We start from the raw sequence: 24,618 nt of genomic DNA, 5'->3' as shown, positions 1-24,618 counted from the left end.
CTCTTAAAGATGCTGGTGAGACACTTAGGCTACCAACATCCCCTCACCCACATCCACAAAAACCAGTGAAAAACCATAAACTACCTAAAATATTTTCAAAAGCCCCTCTAGGGGGCAATATTGCCCCCATTGAGAACCACTGTTTCAAGGATAGGGTAGGACTGTGAGATATGTCCTTCCCCTCCTCTTCTATTTGTACTTACCTTTTCTAATGGTAGGATGGAGGAAGATGTAAAAGGCAAATGCCTTCTATTTAATGGGGGTATGTTTCTCCTCTGGGTTAGCTTAGCTACTACCTTAGCTTGTTGATCTATATGTTTTCAGTCTTCTCCTTATATTCTGAAAAAGATGGGGTTAGGATGCTTGGTAAGAGGGCCAGCAATCTGATCTAGCCCCACTTAGGACTTCCATGGAGAGGTAGCCCTACCTGAAAGCATAGAACATAAGCAGCCCAAGCAGCAGGGTAGGCACGGGAAAGGGTGAGTAGTAAACTCTGCTTGTTGCTCTATGTAATTGTGGAGTATAAAAAGACAAGTCTCTTTATGCTAGTTGAAAAAGGGTAACTGAGAGAAGTGTGCTGGGGTAGAAAACACATCAGGCCAGAATACAAATACCTAAGTAATAGCGCCAGCTCTATTGCCACCCATTGTATGATTTTGGATATTTTAATATTTTGGATATTTTGGATATTTTAATTCTCTAGACAACCTTTGACTCATCAACCAAAATTGGATAGAGATTAAATTAGAGGATGTTATATCTGAATCCTTTAAACCCTTGAACTTAACACAATTCTGGGCAGTTGGGCTCTCCTTATAGACAGTATATACTACTTTTATCCGTGTGTCTGGGTGTCCTTGAGAAAGGTAAGAGTTTTGCTCCTCACTCTTTAAATTTACAGAACAATAGGCAGTAGTAAGTACATAAAAGTTATGAAAGATATGTGTGCTCTTGTAAAGGCCCTTATTATCCATAGTGTCTTTGATTTCTTAGAAGCAGAGCCAAGATGGACCCTTGTCCAAGTGATTCATGGAGGGTGAGCTCTCAGGAGAAACATCTGAAGGAAGGAGGAAAGCAGGATGAAGCAGTAACAGTTAGGCAAATGTGGGGTTTCAGATGTCTAGTTTCATCCTGAACCCATGGGTCTCAGTTACACCAAGATTCTTCAGCCCAGAGTCAGGTGGTCTGGGCTATGAGAACCTCACTTCAGCCAGCCGTTTACGACTGGTCACCTACAGGGGCCAGTAGTATCCCAGGCATCACCTGTTGAAGTGGTTCCCATAAGCCAAGGATAAACCTATGCAGAAGCTTTTCCCTTGGCAGTCAAAACCCACAGCTGTTGGAAAGATAATAAATACCCACTCCAGAAAGGAGAATCTGGGCAGAGCACCAAGAGTATCTACTAGGCCTGGTATTAAAGGAGCCACATCATGTCCTCATGCTCTCCTTTAAGAGCACTTATAATGCCACCTCTCAGTAAGCGACATGAAAGATAGCACAGTCTGAATAAAAATTGGGCCACAGAGACAAAAGAGAAAAAAGTGGAGATTATAAGCATGATGTCATTGGCTCTAATGAAATATCTTCCAGGCAATTTCATATAGATACCACCAAGCTACTGTGCCATCTTTCCCATGGCCCACAGATATAATGAAGGAGAAGAGATTACTGAGAGTGCAAAAGAAAGAGTCTATTCTTTTATGATGATATCGACAGACCAAACTCACTAGGCCCCCTATATCTTGCCACATTTGCTCATCGTTGCTGTCTAAATCTTTGAGACGGTTACATACAAATTCCAAGTACTCTAATGCTTTGAAGTAATGTGCTCATTATTTTTCAGTAACCAAATTGTTTGTTCACTTTATTTCCATTTTAATCCCATAGTTATAAAGAATTTGCAATGACACTTTTTTATGGTTCTCTGTTAATACCAGATTAAATACTCTAGTGATTTAAGGGATTAATGGGGAGTCCTCAAAATGACCTTAAACAAACTTAAATGGCATAAATTATATAGTGGAGGGCTTTGGAGCTGGAGATGAGGGTAGGAAATCCAAATTTTGACACTGTGGGGGAAAAAAGAAAAAAATCAAGGAAAAGAAGGAGGATCTTTGGGTATTTAAGATTACCTGCTGACTATACTGACCTCCCCTCACAAACCTACTAGCAGGTGTTTAGAGTCTAGTGCTTGGTTTAATCATATTAGTGAAGATTATAAAGAAGCTTTAAAATCCCAAGACTGGTGTTCAGTGCTAGGATTGTTCGGAGAGCATTCGTGAGAAATTGATTATCAAACACACAGAGAAAGAGACAGTTCACTCAGCAAGTTAAGAGCTGAGGGAAGGGTTGGCTAACATTGACTTGAAGCAAGTTCCACAATCCAGGTGTATGAACTAACTTTCTACCTTTTAGCAAGAAAAGGTTGCCAGCCGTCAATATGGAAGAAATGGCAGAAAAGGAGAGACTGAGGAAGGAAGTTGCACAGCTCCGCAGAGAAGCGGCACTGGAAAGAATGAAGGTAAATTGTTTTCTTTTGAATTATATTTTCAACTGCAGATACTGTAGGATTGGCCAGATTAGAAACCACTGAAAGAGTACAGAATTTGCTACCCCCAATTATGCCTCTTTGGTATAAGGATTACTTTAGTCTGATTATTGTTGAGAAACAGCAGACACAGGAGAAGCTCTGAAAACGTAGCAGAAGTTGCCCTTTGGTAAGAGATTTTGACATTTTTAAGGGAAATCTCCATGTGTGAGGGTGTCTCCTCTCTGTACCTGGAAGAGGAGGGTGACTAAATCTCTAGAAACTATTATTAAGGGCGGTAAGGACTTCAATCTGTACAATCTTATCCTAGTTTCCTGTGCTTTGCCTGGGAACCTCTCATAAAAGGTCCTCAGTCCCACCCTCCCACCCATCTTTTATCGTCAGATGGAGGTGGCATATAAGGAGCTGCCTTGGGCCATTTTGGGGAATTACTCATTTTTCCTGAGTATCCCCATGTATACAGAAGGTATACATGTTATTAAACTTCTGTTTGGTTTTTTCCTATTAATCTGCTTTTTAAAAATTTATTACAAGGGCTTCTGAGCCAAGAACCTAGAAAGTTAAGAGGAAAATTATTTTTCCGGCCCCACACCATTCACCGGAGAGGTTCAATGGAGTTAAAAATAAATTGTGCAGGTAAAAATTTATCAGAGATTAAGAAAATGAATAATCACAATTATATCTTGATTTAGGTTTAAATCAAAGAATTGGAAAACTGTTTTCCATGATCCAAATCCAGAAGTTGCCTCTTTTTGCATGACCACTAAGTTAAAAATGCTTTTACATTTTTAGAGTTGTTAAAGAAAATAAACGAATATGAGACAATGACCATATTTTGGCTAAGCAATAAAATAAAGTAATGCATATTGGCCTTTTGGCCTTTTGTTTTTATCTTTCTAAATTGAGAAGCTTCTCTTTATTTGATGCAAATCTTTGATATTGTTCAAATACTCGTAACCAAGAAGTCATCGCCTCTAGTACTCTCATAGCCAGTAATGAATGAGTACATTCTATTCCTTCTTTAGAAGCATAAATTAGTTCAAGCACAAGAACTCATAGTTCCTCCCAAAAACATCTGACAAGTCTTGGAAATGGTTATCAAGAATTCTCTGCCATTAAAGGAGAATAAATGGCAAAGGCATAAAAGTTCCCATGGAGTTTAGAAAATGTAGATATGTATTTTAGATTTGCTCATTTTAGGAAAGTTAGTATAAACAAAAGCTCCTTCACAAGTGTAGTGATAAAAGTATATTTTTATATATTTTTTTAAAACTCATTTTATCAGGCCAAAGTGAAAAAAGGAATGTATTATCTTTAAACTGTGCTCAATACTCTTACTCCCAATAAAAATAAGAATTTTGGCTTTTTTGATATTTACAAATATCTCACACTTCCCTGTTGCCCTTCCTTTAGAGGCAAAATGTATTTTGCTAGAAAGATAAAATTAAATCTATACACAGCAGAAAAGCTTGGAGCATAACCAAAAAGTTCAAATCGTTACCTTTATAATTTCAGGAATATAAAATAAAGTTTTGGAGGAAAGGAGAGTTATTTTTTTCTTCTTTACTTAAAACATCCAAAAGGTGTTTATTATTTATATATTCAGGATTGTGGTTTTGTAGGCAATTTGGCTGTCTTCATGTTTATTATTCACTTGTGGCAAGTTCACCTAGGAATTTTTACTTGTAGTAAACAGTACATACATCACCATCTGTCGGGTTTTGAGTTCCTTTTTCTGTTCTTTAACATCTTTTTACTCTTAGAAGTCAAACTAATTTAATCTGAGACTGCCGAACACACACACACACACACACACACACACACACACACACACACACTCACTCACACCACGGAACCTCCAGGTCCTGAACCCAACACTCTGACCGAGGATGACATAGTGTCATTACAGGATGGCTAAGTGGATGGGCTCTGGAGCCATATCTCTGGTTCAGATTCTGACTCCTCGACTTACTCCCTGTGTAACACTCGCCTAAGTTATCTAACTTACCTGTGCCTCTGTTTCCTCTTCTGTAAAATGGGCATAGTGACAATAGCTAATGCAGAGGGCAATTGGGAGGAATAAGTGGGAAATATATACAAAATTCTGAGTGCAATGCCTAGTATATGGCAAGTACTTTCTACCATTATTATTTTTTTAGTTGCTATTAATAGCTATGAACCAGACTGGTCCATAATATACCTCGACCTATTTTGTTGTCAGGGTGCAGTATGGTCAGCCAGCCAACTCTGCATCCAGTTCCTAAAGCTGGGAGATTTGCAATGATTATAAGTCAGTGCAATAGGCAGACTAAAGATAATCTTTGGAGTGATGGCTAAAAATAGCTACCATTTTACTGAGCATCTTCGTATGCCAGGCACTTAATGCAGCTAGTGTTGCTCTTGCTATTTCATAGAGGAAGTAACTTAACTTGAACTAAGATACATGGTTGGTCAGAGGGCAGAGCCAAAATTCAAACCTGGAGTGGCCTGAATCCATTGTGAATGCTTTCCACATACCATGGAACCCTGAATTAAGCCATATGCACTGATAAGAAGCCTTGCTGAAATAATTTTAAACACATACATTCACATAGAGATCTTAGCCAGACGCTGTCAAAGTCCTGCATTAGGACAGCAACTTAAACCTCTGTTCCTGACTTCTGATTGGAGCCAATGGGCTGGTGTTAGGAGGAGAGGAAAAGAAAAGTGAATTTAAATCTCAATTTTGAATTTTTGAGGAAAAAACCAAAGTGAACCTAAATGACTGTATATTTCAAAAGTGTTTACAAACTTCACGTTTCATTCTATGAAGGAGCCACATAACTGATGCCTGCCCCAGTTAGAAATGATTTGTTCTGCGATGTAAATAATGAGTTTGCAGAGTTGTAATCTTACTACTAATGTTGCTTGGAATCTGTGTCCAAAATTGGCATAAAGATTTTACTTAAAAAAGCAAAAACAAAATTGGTTTCATAACTTATGAAATGACCACTTAATGGACTGCCAAAAATGAAGTTTTTTGTGTTAATGTCTTGAATGATATATTAAGTGAAAACAAAGCAAGTTGAAAGTTAAACAAATGAATACCTTGTTCCCATATGTACCTATCAATGTACACACACACACACACACACACACACACACACACGCACACACTTATATTATATATGTATAAAACATTGCCTCTCCCTAAAAGATATGTTAAATGGTACATTAGCAGGCTCTGGCTGTGTCCGTTAAGGTCCTAAAGCCTGATTCTTCATAATGGTGCAGAGGAATGAGGAGCAAGTTTATAAATGAAACAGCTTATTCAGTTCAGCGAATATTTATTTACTGAGCACCAACTAAATGTAGGCTCTGCTCTACATGCCTGGGATCCATGTGAACAAATCAGCCAAAGGTGCCCGATCCTTTGGAGTTCACCTTCAGGTACATTGTCATGATCAATCACTGTAGCTAGGATTAAAATGAAATTATCTGTGTATACTTCTGAGATTCCAGCAGGGTTGATAAGCCTGGAATTTAACAATTATTCATTCCCTCCCACTTTTACAGGTCACATTTTTGGAATGAGGAAAAATATTTCATTAATATTCCCTCTGGTGACATTCTTGACTTGTGTTGCCAGCTGTGTTCTGATCTCTGTGTCTGCTGGGAGCCCTTAGCTGGAGTGTGGCCAGCTGTTTATTCTCTGCCTGGAGATATCCAGGAGGGGAGGGGAGGAGAGGGGAGGGGAGGGGAGGGGAGGGGAGGGGAGGGGAGGGGAGGGGAGGGGAGGGGAGGGGAGGGAGCAGCTATTTCCTCTTCTCTTCTAAAAAGTACCTAAGTGTGGACAGAAAGCAGAATCCCATTAGAAAGATAGAACACACAGAAATTAGTATTGTAAATACATTCCTGAATTCTGCAGTTTTGTATGTTAAACCAAATGAGTCATCTCTCTCTGCTTTCCTTTAAGGTGTCCCAATGTTGTGAAGACCTGCGGGAGTACGTCCTACAAAATGCTGCCAATGATCCACTGCTGAAGGGTGTCCCAGATGACAAAAACCCCTACAAGGAGATCAAGGGAGGCTGCGTGATTTCATAAAGAAATAAAAATAAAAATCCCTGGAATATCTTGAGCTTTCATGACAACATTCATTTTTCATCCTATGTCATAGTATCATTAAGCATGTGAATGAATTTTAAAATTCATTAGCATAAATCTTTCATGAAAATTGGCATGTGATAATGTTAAGTCTATGTTTTAATATGTTTATTTAGCACAGGGTCTAACTCATAATTGACAATAATGTTGACTGACCCCTTTCTTTAACAGTAACTACTGTGATCTATGAATGAGTCTGTATTATGTTGGTTGCCAGCATTTAGTTACTGTTTTATGTTTCTTCACTTCCTTTTCAACACTCATAATATTCCATCTGGAAATTTCATGGTTAGACGTATATATTTTTTCAACCTTTCTCTTGCTTACTGAATTAGGAAGTCTATTCTTTTGATTCATAAGACTGATCTTTGCAGAATGTGTGCTGTGAAGATTTTGGATGTTGATGGTTTGTTTTCGGTTTCTCTTTATCTTTCAACCCAAAGCGAGCAGTGATGGTTTTAACATTAACCTCTTCCTCCATTCTTACCAGTTCTAGTTGTCATCAATGATGTGACTTTCCCCTGGAATGCCAACTGGATCGAGGGTTCAGTGTATGGTCACAGGGCACAGCAGGTGTAACCAGCACCAGAATGAGGAGGATGAGAAGCCAGACAGCTCGGGCTCTGGCACTCAACTGCCTAACTGACTTTGGATAAATGACTTAAGCTGTCTGAGTCTCAGTTTCTTCTACTGTAGAATAAGGAAAGAAATGGTGCTATCCCCTTTGTCCTGGGGATTAACTGTGATACTAGGGTGACTATAGCACTTAGCATTTTGCCTGGCATAGAGTAAGACCCACTAGGTGTTAGTTTATTACTGGGAAAGGAACTGGACTACATGCATAGCATCCCCATGATAACTCTCACCAGTCCCATCGATAGAAGGCAAGACGATAGAAAAGTAGCTATCCGCATCCTCCTGCTAGTCGATTTCCTCCTAGCTTCACCTTGAGTCTGCCTACGCCTGACCTCACTACCTTTGCGCTGCTAACGCCTCTGCTTCTGTAACAAGTGGCGAGTATTAATAGATAACTAGATGACTATTTTTGCTGCGAGTATTTCCTTGTTGCGCTCTTACATTTACAGTGCTATTTTTGTAATAGATTAGAAATGCTAATTATTCTTTTAAAAAGATAAGAATTAGCTATTATTTTTTCTGAAAGAGATCTATTATTGTATGAATATTTAAAATCGCTAGAGCAAAGATGAATATATGGAAGAAAGCCTTATAAATGTCCTCTATTATTATTAACCCTACACACTTCCTGTTGTCAACACACTTAAATATTAAGTAATCCCTCACATGACTCCCCATCTTCCATCTTCTCGAGTTTAGTCCTATGAATCCCTCCACCTGAAATATTCCTCTGCTCCATTTCATTTCAGCCATTTGAAATCCTATTTCTCTTCTGACACTTAATAAAAATTATCTCCTCTGTCCCTCACTCTATTCCAAGAGTAATGTGTATTGTGTATCTCTTAAGTGATTTTACATTATTGTGCTTTCTCTTCTTATAGCTTGTATAACTGTCTTAATTTCAATAACATATTGTAAATTTCCCAGGCCGGAAGTTCCATTCATCTGTGTAACTGCAAAATCAACTAATAAAGTCTCTAAAATTTAATTGACTTAAGTGTTTAATTTAAGGATAATTCAGAATCTTATTGGCTTACTACTTAAATCAGCAGTAGGGTAAAATTCCGATTGCTTAAAAATACAGATTGTCGGGGATTCTGAGTAAGATAAAAATCATAGGAAGGAACTATAGAGAAAGATGGTCCAGGGAGAAGGAAATGAAATCATGGCTGTCCCATAGCCCATGCAACTACAAGTGGCAGTAAATGATTGTTTTTCCCCCAGAAGTTATTATTTCAGGGACACGGATTACTAGGTTAAATGGAATGAGGTAAAACTAAAGGAAAACAAAAAATACTTCAGGCATAGCCTTAGCATTTGGCTGTTCAACAAAACTACCTGATATCACTAGTGAGAATGGGCAAAGTGACATACTTTCTATATCATTTGAGATATTAGCCCTTTCAGGGTGTTTTGTATACATAAGTAAGTTTTAAAGGTTTAGTAAGAAAAAAATTCACTGTTATTTTCATTTGGATTGATTGATGTTAACCACATTTTAAAACAAGGCTAATATTAAACTTCTAAATCTCCTAAAAACACGTGAGGGAAACTATAAACTGCGTAATGAGAATGACCAATTATATGCAATGAAAATTAAAGTCTTGTATGAACGTAATTGATGAAAGGAATAATTTTGATATCACGAATTATTAGTTGTTAAGGTAACTGGAGCATCAGACTTCCCAGTGTCTCCACCAGGAAAAGGAATCTTATAGGTCAGTTTATGAAAATGTCCATGTGATAGTTATGATACATTGAACCAAATGTTAAATGAACCAAGAGTGCACGAAATGTATTTTAAATACTTTCCTTAAAGAAATCATCATTTTAATGGCCTAAACAATCACCACTTACTTTATAAATTTTAGAGGAGCAGAATTTGGGAGGTAACCACATTTATTTACCCTAACAAAACAGACGCAAAGAGATCTATGTTTTGCAAAAATCACAAGATTAAAAGATCTTCTTTTAATTCAAGTTAGTATAAAATCAACTCTAATATAGCTGCCCTCAAATTTTTCTTATGATATTCTTTATATGGATTTTTAACAACATACTTATTAGTACATCAGAAAAATAGTCCAAGAATTGTTATTTTTTCTTTTTTTACATTCCAAGGTAAATATTTCATGGCCTTTGCTCTTTTATATTCTAAAAGTAAAAATAACCACATGGTTAATATTATTTTTATTAAGAAGATTTCTTTTTTAAAATTTTTATGGAACCAATGATTTTTTTAATTTTTAAATTACAGTTGACATGCAATATTGTATTAGTTTCAGAGGTATAACATAGTGATTAGACATTTATATAACTTTCAAAGTGATCACCTCACTAAGTCTAGTACCCATCTGACACCATACATAATTATTACAATTTTATTGACTATTTTCCCTATGCTGTACTTTACATCCCTCTGTCTGCTTTTTATGACTGGCAGCTTCTTTAAAACATTTGTCAACAGATGGTGGGATAATAAAAGTTTATTTCTGATTACACCTGTCATTTTCACTGCAGAATGGTTTCTACACATATTTTGCACACTAACTTTGATTAGGGGTAACACATAAAGTACATGTAAAATGTTAAAAGTACATTTGAATGCAACTGATAGGGCTTTTACATTTGTTTATCAAAAAAAAATTTTGCTGATAGAATATTTCTACAAGAATACACAAGAAATCACTTGCCATGGTTGCTCTCTGGGAGGTAAATTCCATGCTTAGGAATAGGGGCTACCACTTAAAACCAAACAACAAAACATTTTTCAGAAGATTGTGTGATCATGGGACTTTCCTAATTCATTTTAGTTCAAGCCATTTACTTAAATATATTAGCATATGAATTATTTAATAAGAATAAAACTTTTTAAAAAATAGACTAATATATATTTCATCTCTAATTTAAGTCTCACAACACTGTGGAAGAAGTTAAAGAACCATTATGGATTTATAAATATTTTTCACTGCGTGCAACCAGGTGATTTCACTGGAAAGAAATTTCCAGACCAAAATAGCTCTATTTTTATGATTTGGAACAGACACACTGACATTCATTTACTTAACCAATTTATTTCATTTGGATGCTGCTGCTTATTTAATTTAGGCCACATTAACTACTTTCACTAACTTATTTAAGCTATTTTTAACCAACCTTTTCAATTTAAACAATGGGGAATCCAAAAAAAAAAATGTATGAGTTCTGGAAACATGAGTTTTTGTCTTGGCTCATAGCTCACCAACAGGGAACACTCCATGAGTTGACCTAACGTCCTTGAGTCAGGGAGATCCTGGAATGTGTGGTATTTCTAATGCAAAAAAAGAACCTCCTAACATTTTTTTTTTTAATATATTTTATTGATTTTTTACAGAGAGGAAGGGAGAGAGATAGAGAGTCAGAAACATCGATGAGAGAGAAACATCGATCAGCTGCCTCCTGCACATCTCCCACTGGGGATATGCCCGCAACCCAGGTACATGCCCTTGACCGGAATCGAACCTGGGACCTTTCAGTCCGCAGGCCGACGCTCTATCCACTGAGCCAAACCGGTTTCGGCCTCCTAACATTTTTCTTCGTGAAAGTGATGTATCAGATGTAGAGACATAAATACAATTAGAAAGGAAACACACCCTAGCTAATGCACCTCTCCCCTCCCCCATCACATATTTTACACATTAAGAAAATCAGAATCAGGGAGCGGGGAGGGAGGGAGTAACCTTTCCAGGGATGGCCAGTGTCAGAGCTGAAACTAGAATCCGGGAGCACTCAGCAAGTAGATCATTGATTTTTGGACAAACAAAACCTTTGCTTACAAAATGAGGAGTGACTATAGCTAAGTCCAAGTTCCCTGAAATAATTCAGTTAATGCCTCCACTCTTAACTTGAATTTGACTCAGTCAGCAGTAGGTCATCGCAGGAGAGAAAGGGAAACGTCTGATTGTTTGGGAAGATTTCTCACATTCATGCTTTATTTTTTCTTCTAATTCTTTAAGCAGCACTAACAAGGTTTTCGTTGATAGTCCAAGGGAAAGGTTTTATTGCAGGCAAACATTTTTCACATCCGTCACTTTGCCTGGCTTTACAAAGTGGCAGCTAGATGAATACTGCTTTCCAGAAAGGGGAGAAACCAATACTTTGTGAATCAGGAATTCACAATCCTTGGTGTCAAGTGTCGCCCACATGTTGGCAGATGGAGTGGAAGAAATCTTTTGGGGGAGAACATTAAGATTCTTGCTCTCTCCTCTGGTATCATCCACTTACCGTTCAATCATTACAAAACACTCCCAATACAAACGCTGCTATCCAGGATGCAGATAATTATTTAATGTCAGAAAATGCCCCTGCAAACTGTAACTAAGATCCATACCCTGGTCCCCCTTTGGTCCCCAAATGTGGGTCAAAGTCCTTCCCAGTTCCTTAATACACTGGAGGGCCAGACACCAACAGCTGTGGCGGGTGTTTCTGAGGTCACAGCCCAGCTCCATTTTCCATCTGGGACTTCTCTCCGGCGCCCACAGTTCCCCCAATACATGTGTGTAAGTCACTGGGAAAAGTTACGTGCTGTATCCTTTGGAAACTCTCGGAGAAGTGAAGAGCTGTTATTTCCTGCCGGGTAGTGTCCCCCTTTCTTGCTTCATAAACAAAGCCCGGATATGACTTGGGAAAGGGTAAGAAAGGGGAAAAAAAAGGAACAAAAAGTAAAACGTTTGTTTTTTCTCCAGAGGCTAGCGCAACCCCAACCCTTGGGCCCCAGCCCAGGACGGTCCCCCGAGGGCGAGGTGGGGTCGGCAATCAGGCCCGGGGCCCTTGGGCTGAACCCTCCCCGGGCTCCCTGGGACAGGCCTGCTGGGTTTGGGGGGTTGGAGAGCGCGATCAGGGGTTTTAAGCTCTCGGGACGGAGGGCAGGGCTGGCGAGAGGGGCCGGCCGAGGCAGCAGCGGCTCCCCGCCGGGGACCACCGCGCGGGGGGCGGGCCCGTCCAGCACCGACGGGGCGGGCGGGGGGCGGGGGTGAGCAGTTATTTTGGGACGCGCCCTGGTTTATCGCATTTCCAGCTGCTCCACTTCCAGAGCTGTCCCTGGGCTCAGCTCTGGGGCGAAGATGCCGGCCCTGCACATCGAAGATTTGCCAGAAAAGGAAAAGCTGAAGATGGAAGTGGAGCAACTTCGCAAAGAAGTGAAGTTGCAGAGACAACAGGTAAATGGGCTGCCCCAGATTTTTTCCTTCTCCGAGGGCCAGCTTTTCCTGGTTTGTTGCAGTAAAACAAGTAGGTGGCGGCTGTGTGTGTGTGTGTGTGTGTGTGTGTGTGTGTGTGTGTGTGGTTTTTGTTGTTGTTTTTGCTGCTGGAAGTAGGGCTTTGGTGGCGCCTGGGAACTGCCAGTTGATGTGGAAATCATAGGAGGTAAAGGAGAGAGCAGGGATCTGATGAGTAATTTAAAGCCAAATGTCAGAACATCTGAGGCGCCTAGACTGGGGAAACGGGCAAGAAGTTGTGCCTGCTGTTAGTCGGTTTTAAAACCCCAAGCTGTAGGAAGAAGACAGATGGCTGCTTACTTCCTTGATTTTTTTCGTCATGGGAAGGGTGGTATCTGAAAGGCCTTTTAAAATCACAGTTTAAAGTCTTGAATTACCTAGTTTTGAATTTCACAGGGCTCTTTCCAGAGGTGTTCAGTGAACGGCCCATTGGGGCTTGGAAGCAAAACATTGCAATCTCCGTACTTATTTGTAACTCTCATCCCTTTGTAATGTCCGGTTTATAAGTAATGAACGAACACAGTAGTATTGGTTTATTGATAAATACACATATACTGAGATGCTATAAAAACTGCTGTGTTTAAAGGGAAAAAAACCAAAGTTACCTGACTCAATGAATAGGCTTGTTTCTTGGAAATTTAAGGAACCCATTTGGTGGCTGGCAAAGCCCAGTGGTAGAGCATGTGTTGACCCCTTAATTTTTTTCACACAATGAAACTTAGGTTACATATTAAACAGAGTTGCATATACTAAAGTAAAGCGTTGTTGAAAAGTTGGAACATCCTGATAGCTAGTACCCCTATGCAGAAGTTATAGGGAGAAAAGAAACAAGTATCTCCCAGTTATTTAAAGCTTCAATTTAGAAGTTGGGCAGGGCCTCGGTGCAGCTGACTGTGGAAATATTCATTAGCAGGTCCTCCCTGCCAGTTCCCCATCATCCACGTCCAGGACACACCCTGCTAGTTCAGCTTTCCAACGCCAGAAACTCCAATTGTATGCCAGAGGGAGAGAAAATGTCAAAGATAGCCATAGGGGATCGAGGGAGAGGCACTGAAATCCTAATAATAATAGTCAAACATATTTCATTATGCACTTTGAATTATAGAATGTTAGTGCTAGACAAACACTGTGGCTCTTAGAGATCATTCAGCCCTCTTACTTTTAAGAATTAAAAAAAAAACCCACAAACTTGAATGCCAATGGGGCCCCAGAGCTAATGATAGGACAGTCACTGGAATACTGTCTTGTGATGCCCATTGGTTATTCTGTCAATCAGTTGTTCATGTCTGAGCTGTATGCTCTGCTCAGGCCAAGGGCACGAAATTCACAGGCTGGACTCTGGCTCCAGCTAATTGTTGTTCAAACACATCCTCTTGATCGTGGAAAGAAACGCATCAGAGGAGTACTTTGGCAGTTACAGATCTCTTTGGAAACCTGATGAAGAAGCCTCCTTAAGAACGGATGCAATTTAGGGGAACTTGAATCTTATCCTTAAATTTATCTGGGACCACAGACCCCACATCATGGATACTTGCATCTCACTTTTGAGAATTCAGTGTCAGCAAGGATGGAAAGCAGATACGACCTGAGAGAATGGTACTTGAAAGGGTTTTATTTTGCCACATTTTAAGCCAAATAATTGAATCACCTACTTTTAAATTTTAGATCAGTGGCCTCCACACTGGTGTGCAAGGAGTCTTTGGGATATGGGAGTAAAATATTAAAATTTATACTTTTGATTAGTTTCTAATGTCTATTTTTAAATAATTTCCAGGTTATGTTTTATAATTATGAATGATGTATTGACACAATAGTATCTGCATTCTAAGTAAGTAATTACAGTGGGGCCTTGACTTACGAGTTTAATTCGTTCTGAGACCAAGCTCGTTAAGGAGCTTGTTAAGGAGCTCGATAACTCAAATTACTCTATCAATTCAATGCAAAAAATCGGCCGAGAGACAGCTGGTATCTCAAAAAACTCATTAGTGGGGACACTCATAAGTCAAGGCCCCACTGTATATACATTTTGGGATACACATGCAAACATGTTTTAGTGGTCACCACCAAAACAGTTTGAAGATTAGTAATTAAAAATTTAGTGGGAATATTTTTGTCTAGTCCTAGGTGGTCCCCTCTGGAATTTTGCTTGAGTTCTATAATTTTTGCTTCTAATTTCTTACTAGTAATAGAGGCCTTCATTAAGACATGAATCCTTTTATTTTCCTTCCCTTTTAAGTACTTTTTTAAAAACTCACTCTTGTAACCTGTCTCTTAAGGGTAGACTTTTTAAGGGAACTATTTAATCCTTTCTCCATTTCAGATAAAGTTTTTAAATGATTACATACACACAAGAATCTCATAATAAGTCTCAGACAAGTCTTTTATTATGGCCATGGCCCTCAAGCAACTAACAGGAAGGAATTCTGAGCAGAGACAGAATGGTGTGACTGGGCAACTTCAGCCTTTTCCCGAGTCAGACTTTCCAGTGAAATTGCAGAACGTTGCACACACCCATAATAAGTGAGAATTTTGGCAGGTATACCCCAAAACATTTGGGAGTTTACTATTACACCTGTTCATTAGCATGGAAAATTGAAAGCACAGTTTGGTTAAGTTCCTAAAATATTGTGGACACGTCACTAACTGCATTTTAGCAGAGGAAGGAAATCATGTGAGCCACAATGCATAGAAATTGCTGAGGATAATTTATTTAATACAGTGACTAACATTCTAACCCATAGTTAGAAATATATTTTACATAGATTGTATCATGTATTATATTATATATGCTTCATGCTATACTCTAATATTTTTGGTCTCACTAAATGTTGGTCATACCCAATTATATTAGTTTCTCTAAAAGTTGGGGATACAGTTTGAACAATCCTGACCTAATTCATTCTTCCCCCTCCCCCACTTCAAGGTGTCTAAATGTTCTGAAGAAATAAAAAACTACATTGAAGAACGTTCTGGAGAGGACCCTCTGGTGAAAGGCATTCCAGAAGACAAGAATCCCTTTAAAGAAAAAGGCAGCTGCATTATTTCATAAGTAACTCTGGGGAGAAACTGTATCCTCAGTGGCAGAACTAGCTTATTTTAGTTTTCCGAAATAAAACCGACATGCCTTTTAAAGAAGGAAAAACTAAATTAAAAGCGGACTTTCTCAAGCACTTACATAGATATGGTTTTGTATAAAAGCTATGTGCTTCTCATCTTTGCTCACTCCCCACCCTCTTGAAGAGGGCAGAGAGTATCAAATGTACAATTATGGAAATAAGGACATTACTTGCGCATGACTCACCTCTTCAGTATATTGCTTGATGCCTCAAATAAAGTGTTATCGCTGGAAAATGAGTGTTGGCAATTTTAGAAGGCTTTCTCTTTTTTTTTTTTGCACTCACTTTAATATTTCTCCCCACACAGTCTGGGTGTTTGGGACATGTATCCAAAGATGGGATGGCTTGATAGATCAGGTCTCCAATCCAGTTCTTTCTGCTTCAGACCTATCAAGAGCTTTACATTGCTGTGTTCAGACTAATGCAATGCTTTCAAACATTCACTGTTTGGGAACTGGGGGAATAGAATCGCTAATGGTGACAGGAGTCAGATTATCTGAGTCAGGAAGGAACCAGGCCAAACCACAACTACATTAGCACTTCCTCAGTTTATCATCACACAGATCTTGTTCAAAGTGTTGCTGTCCTGGTGGCCTTGGGGGTTGGGGATCATGAGGGGCACCCTCGGCCAGCTCCCTATGTTCACCCTCAGGGCACTGCATCTCCCATGTGGTCTCCAGCTCTTGGGCATAGCAACCCTCCAGCTGTGTGGCATTGGCACAGACACGTGGCTCTGTACCCTGTCCTGCCAGCCTTTCCAGGCAGCCCTGAGTCAAGCACGCCTCCTTTCCTTCTCCTCCAAAGTCTCCCGTTCATCGTTTGCCCATTTCTAGCTTGCCTTTTCCCTCATCGACTTGTAGGAATTCCTCATGTAATGTTGATCAGTCATCCTTTGTCAATAATAGGTGTTGCAAATACCTTTTCCCAGTTTGTGGCTCAGCTGTTCACAGTGATCACAGCTGCAGCGGTTTGAGCCAGAGTATGTGATCTGTTTGGATCCTTTATGAAGGCAACTGCAGGTTGGACCACAAAGAAAGGGACCTTTCCTCTTTTCCTTGAGCATTTTATGCCCCCCCCCTTTTGTCTAATTTTTGGATGCAAATTGCTCCAGGTTTGAACCAGAAAACAGATGAGCAAATTCCTTGCAAGTTAGCTTCAGCTCAAATGGCCTTAGTTACTAACTTGCCCAGCAATTCTAAATGTGGAGCCAGAAGCCCAGGTTTCTCCCTGATGAGGCCTTTTCTCCTGCTTAGACGCATAGGTGTATCTTATCAAGCCAGAGGGGGTCATGTGAGCTCTAGCCGCTTCCTAAAGCACATCAGCACCCTCACTCTGAGATTATTTCCTTTCCCTTTCTGCAAGAGAACAGGATACCCCTGCAGCATTTGAAAGACCAGGTTATAGCAAACAGAGAAGGGACTATTTCCACCAGTTTCCTGCTTTTTTCCAAGTGCTGACGTCAACTGGAATTACTAAGGGCCCCAGGATAATTTTAGCCCAAAGCATCATCTACTCCAAGGTGAGTGTAAGGATAGTAAACATACGCATTTCTCCAACAGCCATAGAACAATTAGTATTTGGGATGTGTTTCTACTATTAGTTATTTAACATTTAGGTGGCAGGGGATTTCGGTATCTTGGTGCTTTCTGAATTTTACTTGAATGAGCTGTTTCCTTTCAAGTCACAAGGTTTTCTTCAGTTGCATAAAAAAGCTGATGTCAATTCTGGTTCTTGGTAAAGCAGATAAAATCATGTGCTTCTCTCCTGGAGAGCTAAGTCAATACATTTATCTCCTAACTTTTTGAGAGTTGCGGATTACAAGGCAGTATCCTGGATTTCTGGTAGCCACATTCAACTATCCATTCATGTGCATCTCCAAGTCCTAGTTTTTGTTTTTCATGTACTTTCAATCATTTGACAAATTAGCCCACTTCTGGTTTTTCCTTAACAAATAGTCACGTAGATGTTTATACTAGATCTAATTCTATTCTCTCTTTCTATTTCATCATAGTAACTCAGCAGACCTAGAGAAATGTAATATAATCATTTTGATTTTCCACTAAAAAGTTACCGGCTTGCATTATGAAGAAAATGAAAAAAATATGGTAACTGTTCATTTGGATATATTACAAAAGGAACCTTTAGTAAGTGGGAATTTAAGTGCAATTTAAATCATATGTTCAGTTTCTGCCTAATATACGCATTAAGTTTGAAATCATTTGGTAACTGATAAAATAGTTACTATGCTTTGTGTATTGAGACTTAGATTCTATGAACTCAAATTAGCAAAATTGGCTTTTTTAAATATATTTTATTGATTTTTTTACAGAGAGGAAGGGAGCAGGATAGAGAGTTAGAAACATCGATGAGAGAGAAACATCAATCAGCTGCCTCCTGCACACTCCCCACTGGGGATGTGCCCGCAACCAAGGTACATGCCCTTGACAGGAATCGAACCTGAGACCCTTGAGTCCCCAGGCGGATGCTCTATCCACTGAGCAAACCAGTTAGGGCCAAAATTGGCTTTTTTATTTCTAGGCATAATCTACAGTACCAGCTCACCCATACTTGGTATTTTAAGGACATTTATTTTATATGTTGCATGCAAACTGATATCTCATCATTGTCTAAATTTGTATTTTCTTGATTTCCTGTGATATTTACAGTCAGATTTTCTTGTACCTTTTTATCACGTGCATACATTTCACCCACCCCCAACTTCCTGCCTATAGTAATCATCACTCTGTATCTACGAATTTGGTTTTCTCTCTCTCTTTCTTTTTTTTTTTTTTTTGGTAAGTGAAACACACAATATTGCTCTTTTTCTGTCTGACTTAATTGACTTAGTTTAGCATAATGCCCTCCAAGGTCCATTCATGTTGTTGCTATCAAGGGCAAGATTTCCTTCTTTTGTTATGGCTGAATAATATTCCATTGTGTATATATAAATATATTACATTGTCTTTATCCATTTATCCATCGAGGAACATTTAGTTTCCATATTTTGGCTAATCTAAATAATAGTGCAATGGATATGGGGGTGCATATATCTTTTCAAGTTAATGCTTTTGCTTTTTTCTGATAAATTCTCAGAAATGAAATTGCTGGATCATCTGGTGGTTCTATTTTTATTTTTTGATTAAACTCTATGCTGTTTTCCATAGTAACAGCACCAACTTATGTTCCTACCAATAGTGCACAGCGATTCTCTTTTCTCCAAATCCTCACCAACAGTTGTTATTTCTTGTCTCTCTAATAATATCCATAACAGCCATAATTACATAACATAATAATGTAATAGCTATAGCAAGTGTGAGGTGCTATCTCATTGTGGTTTTGATTTGCATTTCCCTGATGGTTAGTGATGTTCAGCACCTTTAATGTGCCTATTTTTGTCCACTTTTATTTGTTTAAAGAAACATTGGAAGGTCATACAGGGAACTAATAAAAATTGCTACCTGTTAGGGCCAATTTTTGGTGTAACCAGGTGGGAAAGAATGAGATTGAGATTTCTCATGGTATATCTTTCTATAAAGTCTTCACTTTTAGAACCTGGGAATATATTATCTGGTTTTAAAAGTAAAATTAATTTCAAAATAAAAAATAGAAACAAAATTTATAGTGCTATGTTTAGGCTTTGGAGAGTAAGTATATTTGGTATTAAACAATCAGAAATAAGTTTGTGTAATCAACATGCTTTGATGAGTAGTATATTTTGGTCTGTTAAGCTTATCCTACCAAGTAAAACAAAGATATTGAGTTAGTAATAGTTATATTTCATCGTTATCCCCTCTGAGTCTTAGAAGGATGATAATGAGAAGAAATAAACCCCTATTTTGAATACCAGTCTAGAAGAACAGCGTCTACTGAGAAGATATCTTTGGTTTAATAGAGAGAAGTGGGATGGTGACAGAAGAAAAGTGCTCTCTGGTTAGAACGAACTCTGATACCCTACTCTGTGCATTGGGCCATCCTAATGGGAAGAACATTCAACCACAAAAATATTTGGAGCTCTTTGTATGCATGAGGCACTCATTTAGTCTTAAAAGATACAGTGGTGGGTTAGACAAAGTCCTTAATATCATGGATTTTATAGAAATGATAATAAGTTAGATATCAGTGGAGACAGAGTATATTATGATATATAAGTTAGGATACGTAGGAAAGTGGGTTTTTTGTATTTTTTGAGGATGATGATGATTATGGTGATGATGATAGCTTATACAAATGAATTGTTTAATATTTGTCTGGTATTGAAGTAAGCTTTTTACAAAGATTATGTCTTTTAATTCTCACAAGTACCTTAGGTATGGGGTAAATAATTTACACAAAGTCATATAACTAGTATAACTGGCAAAACAGAGACTATGCCTTACATTATGCAAAACTACCTCTCTTGTAGAAGCCAATGCATATGCAGAGTTAAAAGAACTATTAGCACAGCAATCTTCTAAAGTGGCTTTTGGCATAGATAGGTAAAATAAGTCAGCTGCTGTAGCCTTAGAAAATTTTAGCCCTGGTGTATGACATAGAACTTTATAGTAGCTTATTTTAGTTGTTGGCTGGCTGATTTTCTTTCACCACAGCCTAATATAACAATTTTAACCTATAACAAGTGGATAAATTTTGCTTTCATAATAAAAATAATATCATGACTCAATTATTATAACAGTGATAAACTTTAATTATATATCAAATAGTTTTTTCTCATTTGCTGAATAATATACTCTCTCAGTTTAGTGCCAGAATTTTATCTGATAGAAGCTACAGGAGTGATGATAGAATGCCTAGAAGAAATAATTCACACGCTGTAAGGAGTTTCTCGGAAATATAGAAATGATTAAGTGACAGTCAGCCCTAGAGAAATGCCTAAAGTTACTAACCAATCTTTTCTAATAAGTGATCAAGCTTAATCTCTGTGTTTTATCTAATAAGTGTAGCCATAGGCTTTAGCTGTGTTGTCTCAGCCTTTTCTTATAGTCAACCTGAGGCATATGATGTTAATGACCTACACCACAGAATTGGTTTGGGAATTAATTAATGGGCCTGATTACCAAGGCTATGAGTAGAGCTCTTTAAATCCATAAAAAGTCCTTGTGTATTGGCATTGGTCAATATTCATCAATGAACACCTTCGAATCCCTTTTGGAAGTAATCAGATTAAATAGAAATACATGAAAAATATATCTATTCTATAGAAACAATATATTTAGTCAAATTTTCACAGCTCTCTTTGGTACTGTGTAGGGAAGTAAGGAAAGGGAGTTGGTCTTGTTTGACTGAGTGTTTTGAAATAGTATAAAATAGAATAAAAAGGTCTATGTATCTCAATCTAAGAGAGAAAGAAGGAAGAGGAGAGAAACATTTAAACAAATTGAAAACGTAATCTAAAAACTCTAATACTGATGTAGTTCACTAATTGCTTAAGATATTCAAAGGTAATTGCTGCTAAATGTTTCCTCTTTATAACTAAAGTTGTGTTAAAGAGGAGCACCACAACATGGATGTGCATGCTCTTTAATTGCCAATATCCAGATTCCCCTTTTCTCTTTTTTAATTTTAATTAATCTTTGAAAGATTGTATGCAATTGGGCTTTCAGCTGATTCTTATTTACATATTGTATAAGATAATCTTATACAATAAAAACCTAATATGCAAATTGTTCCCTAGACTGGGAGTTCGACCAGGGAACCGAATTTTGTTCATTGGGCCTCTAGTTTTAATATAAAAGTAGATATAAGGTATAATAAATTAATATTTATTAACATTTGGGTTTTCAATTTGGAGCAGGGAATAATTTAGACATTTAAAAACCATTTGTTTAATTTGATTCAACAAATGGACTAAGAGTCTGTAAACATGACAGTCTATGGACAAGTTCAGCCAATATTTTTCCTCATTCTAGGAACTGGCAGTTGAAACAAACAGTAGTGACATTAATCAAGTCCTATTAATTAAGCCGATTTTATTTACAAAGTATAAGTGGATTAAGTGTTTGAGAAAAGGAAGGGTAATAAGTGAACAAATAATGAAAGACTAGGACATTTCTACTTTTTTTATGGGAACATTGCATGGTAGGAGACATAGTGGCTTAAGTGAAAGAAAATAATTTGTGAAATATTAAACGAAGAGGGAGAAATTTCACTTGCTGAGAGTAGCTTGGCAAAAGAAAAAAGCACTTACCAAGTTTATGTAACAAGAGCAGAGGAAACCTATAGATAATGGGGTCTACTGCCTTTGGTAAAAAGTCTTTGAAATGCTTTTTCAGCTGTTGTGGGTAACGGATTCCCCCAAATTCAATGACTTAGAACAATGCATTTGTTATTGCTTATGAGTCGGCCAGTCATTTTATCTGGGATTGGCTCTGTTGATCTTGGCTGGCTTCACAATTCATCTGCAGTCCCCTGATGGATCAGCCGGAGGCTGACTTGTTAGCTGGGTATTGGCTCAAAGTTAACTGGGGCAAAGTTGGTGACTGGGTTCTTTCATCTTTTAACAGTCTTGTCTGGACTTGTTTTCATAGTGTGGCAGGGTTCTAAGAAGAGAGTGGAAGCATAAATGGTATCGTAAGGCCTAGAGAAATAACCAGGACACCATCCCTTCCACTGCATTCATTTGTAGAAAGCAAGACACAAGGCCAACCCAGATTCAAAGGGAGGGAAACTATATGCCCTCTCTTGAGTGAGGGAACTGCCAAGTCACATGGCAACAGGCATAGATACAAAGAAGGGTGGAAAGGTGGTGACATTTTACAATCTGTCCACACCATTGGATTCGGATTGTGGTTTCAACCTTAGGCAGTGGAAGCCAATAGGAATAAGCTAGGGATAGGTGAGAAAAGAGGCTTCATTAGGATGAACCAGAAGACTCTGATGCTACCGACAAACTATGGGGATGGTCAGGACACATACTCACAATATTGCACAAAGGTGGGAGGGGGGATTAGAATCTGTTGTGAGAAGAAAAGCATCGAGATGAATGTGAGAGTTCCATAACTTGAAAAACCCTCACAATTTGTATGGCAGAGCTGAACTGCACCTAAGAGAGAAGGAGCAGCCTCTTGAAATTAACTTGGCTAACCCAGTCTATTGACACCTCTCAAGTTCTGGGAAGCAGAAGACCGCAGGTTCTGATTACATCCTTTTTGCATGTTGTAGAATAGAACCGATTCCTGCAGCTGGATCACCTCCTCTTCACGTAGAGCTCATTTTCAAAAGAGCCAGGCTCTGTGAAGTCACAAGCTTTTATTTCTGTCCCCAACACTGATCAGCCAGTCTGGTGAGGGTAAAAGCCATAATAAGCCAATCCTGCCAATATTTCAGAAACTGATAATAGTGTACCGCTCTTAGCTCACTCCCTGGGGCAGCCTGCATTTTTTTTTCTAGTCCTTTTCTAGCATTCTACCTTAGATGGCTGAGATGAGGGAGATGTCCAGAGAATTGGGGCTTGCTATTTAATTTATTCCTCACCTCCCAAATTTGCTTGTGTTTGAATTGCTTTGAACATTCTGTCTGAATTTGGTCTTTAGAGGGACTCCTGTTGATATTTCTTTGGGTATTTGTCTGTGTTGGAACTTCTATTTTTGGTAAGTACATTTCTCTTTGAGAGTAATCCTAACCAGTATCTCTCGGGTTTCTGATTTCTCTTACAATGCCAAAAGTTTCTCACATAATTCCTCATACTTTGCTGTAGTTGAAGGGGTGTAGATTATCTGGAAAGGAAGGAGTTAGTGAATACTTTTTGATTAACGAGTAACACAATCCCAAATCTGAGGGCACGCAAAGCATGAGCTTAAAGTATGACACAGCCTCAGTGCATCCATTGACTCGGTAGCTGACCCTGGAAATATATGATTCTTTTATCCATTTTAGAAGGACATTTCCCAAATCATTAACATGCATTTGTATAAACTGAAAAAAAAAAGATGGGTGTAAGGTTATGCATTTGTCATAAATTGGAAGGAATATAGGCAATTTTATAAATGTATTTTCCTTGGGGTCATAAATCACAATGATACACTAGATCAGGGGTTGTCAAACTTTTTATGTAAAGAGCCAAATAGTAAATATTTTAGCCTCTGCAGGCTGTGCTATCTTTGTAGCAACTACTCCAATATGAAAGCAGCCACAGACTATAAAATACATAAATGAACGGTTGTAGTTGTGTTCCAGTAAAACCATTTTTATAAAAAACAAGTAGCTGGATTTGGCTCACAGGGTCCTGCTCTACATCAATGCTTTCAAACTGTGTATTATTAATACCCATTAAAGGTCAATTTAGTGGAATGTTAACAATATTTTAATAAAATATCAGCATATATTCCATATAGTAAAGGGTATTTCTCTTATAAATATATGTGTTCAAGTCAACATGTAAAATTAATTTTTTGTTGGTTGCAGTCAGTAAAAGCTGTTTTTGAGTGTTAGAGCTGGAAGGTCAACATTTGTTGACCATAGTATAGAGTGAAGACATTAGCCTTCTCCAAAGAGAAGTCTGGTCTTTCCCTGCCTCCTCTGGAAGATCCTCTCTAAGCCCTTTGAACGTCCTGTTTGACAAGAGTGTCTTTTTGCCTGAGGACTTGGGCCGGGATCGAAAGTAGTATATTGTGATGTATGGCGAGTCTTTGAGCCATGTGATTATCAGCTTGACCTGTGCAGAAGCTGGAGACTGAAGCCAGCCACCATGGAGTCCCAGGAAAGAGTTTGGACACCAAGGCTTCAGTGAATTTCCCTGTTTGGCAATACTCCCTGTATATTGTAACACATTGTTTCCGAGAGAGTGGTGTTGTCCATGACACCACTGGGAGAGGGCAATGGATAAATCTGTCCTTGGAACTTTCCTGGACTCTGCCCTGTGCATCACTTCCCGTGGCGGATTTTAATGTCTTTGAGCTGTAGTGAACTGTCATGGCAATCAAA

At 38.5% G+C, this 24,618-nt stretch overlaps 2 protein-coding genes across 3 annotated transcripts; both read left to right on the top strand.

The window, feature by feature from the left end:
- Positions 1-1,006: 1,006 nt before the first annotated feature.
- On the top strand, positions 1,007-8,254 carry LOC118666579 (guanine nucleotide-binding protein G(T) subunit gamma-T1-like). Its single transcript, XM_036328989.1, has 3 exons — positions 1,007-1,098; positions 2,416-2,521; positions 6,504-8,254. The coding sequence occupies exons 1-3, from the start codon at positions 1,007-1,009 to the stop codon at positions 6,630-6,632; spliced, it is 327 nt and encodes a 108-aa protein (XP_036184882.1). The 3' UTR covers positions 6,633-8,254.
- Positions 8,255-12,087: 3,833 nt separating this feature from the next.
- LOC118666214 (guanine nucleotide-binding protein G(I)/G(S)/G(O) subunit gamma-11) lies at positions 12,088-15,947 on the top strand. Of its 2 annotated transcripts, XM_036328162.1 has the most exons (3): positions 12,088-12,109; positions 12,388-12,526; positions 15,507-15,947. In XM_036328162.1, the coding sequence occupies exons 2-3, from the start codon at positions 12,431-12,433 to the stop codon at positions 15,630-15,632; spliced, it is 222 nt and encodes a 73-aa protein (XP_036184055.1). In that variant the 5' UTR covers positions 12,088-12,109; positions 12,388-12,430; the 3' UTR covers positions 15,633-15,947. The 2 variants fall into 2 exon arrangements, with proteins under 2 accessions (XP_036184055.1, XP_036184056.1); XM_036328163.1 differs by lacking the exon at positions 12,088-12,109 and having other exon boundaries at positions 12,385-12,526.
- Positions 15,948-24,618: the final 8,671 nt, after the last annotated feature.

This window comes from Myotis myotis, unplaced genomic scaffold, assembly GCF_014108235.1.
Source record: "Myotis myotis isolate mMyoMyo1 unplaced genomic scaffold, mMyoMyo1.p scaffold_m19_p_11, whole genome shotgun sequence".
NCBI classification, from domain to species: Eukaryota; Metazoa; Chordata; class Mammalia; order Chiroptera; family Vespertilionidae; genus Myotis; species Myotis myotis.
This window is presented reverse-complemented; position numbering and strand designations above follow the sequence as displayed.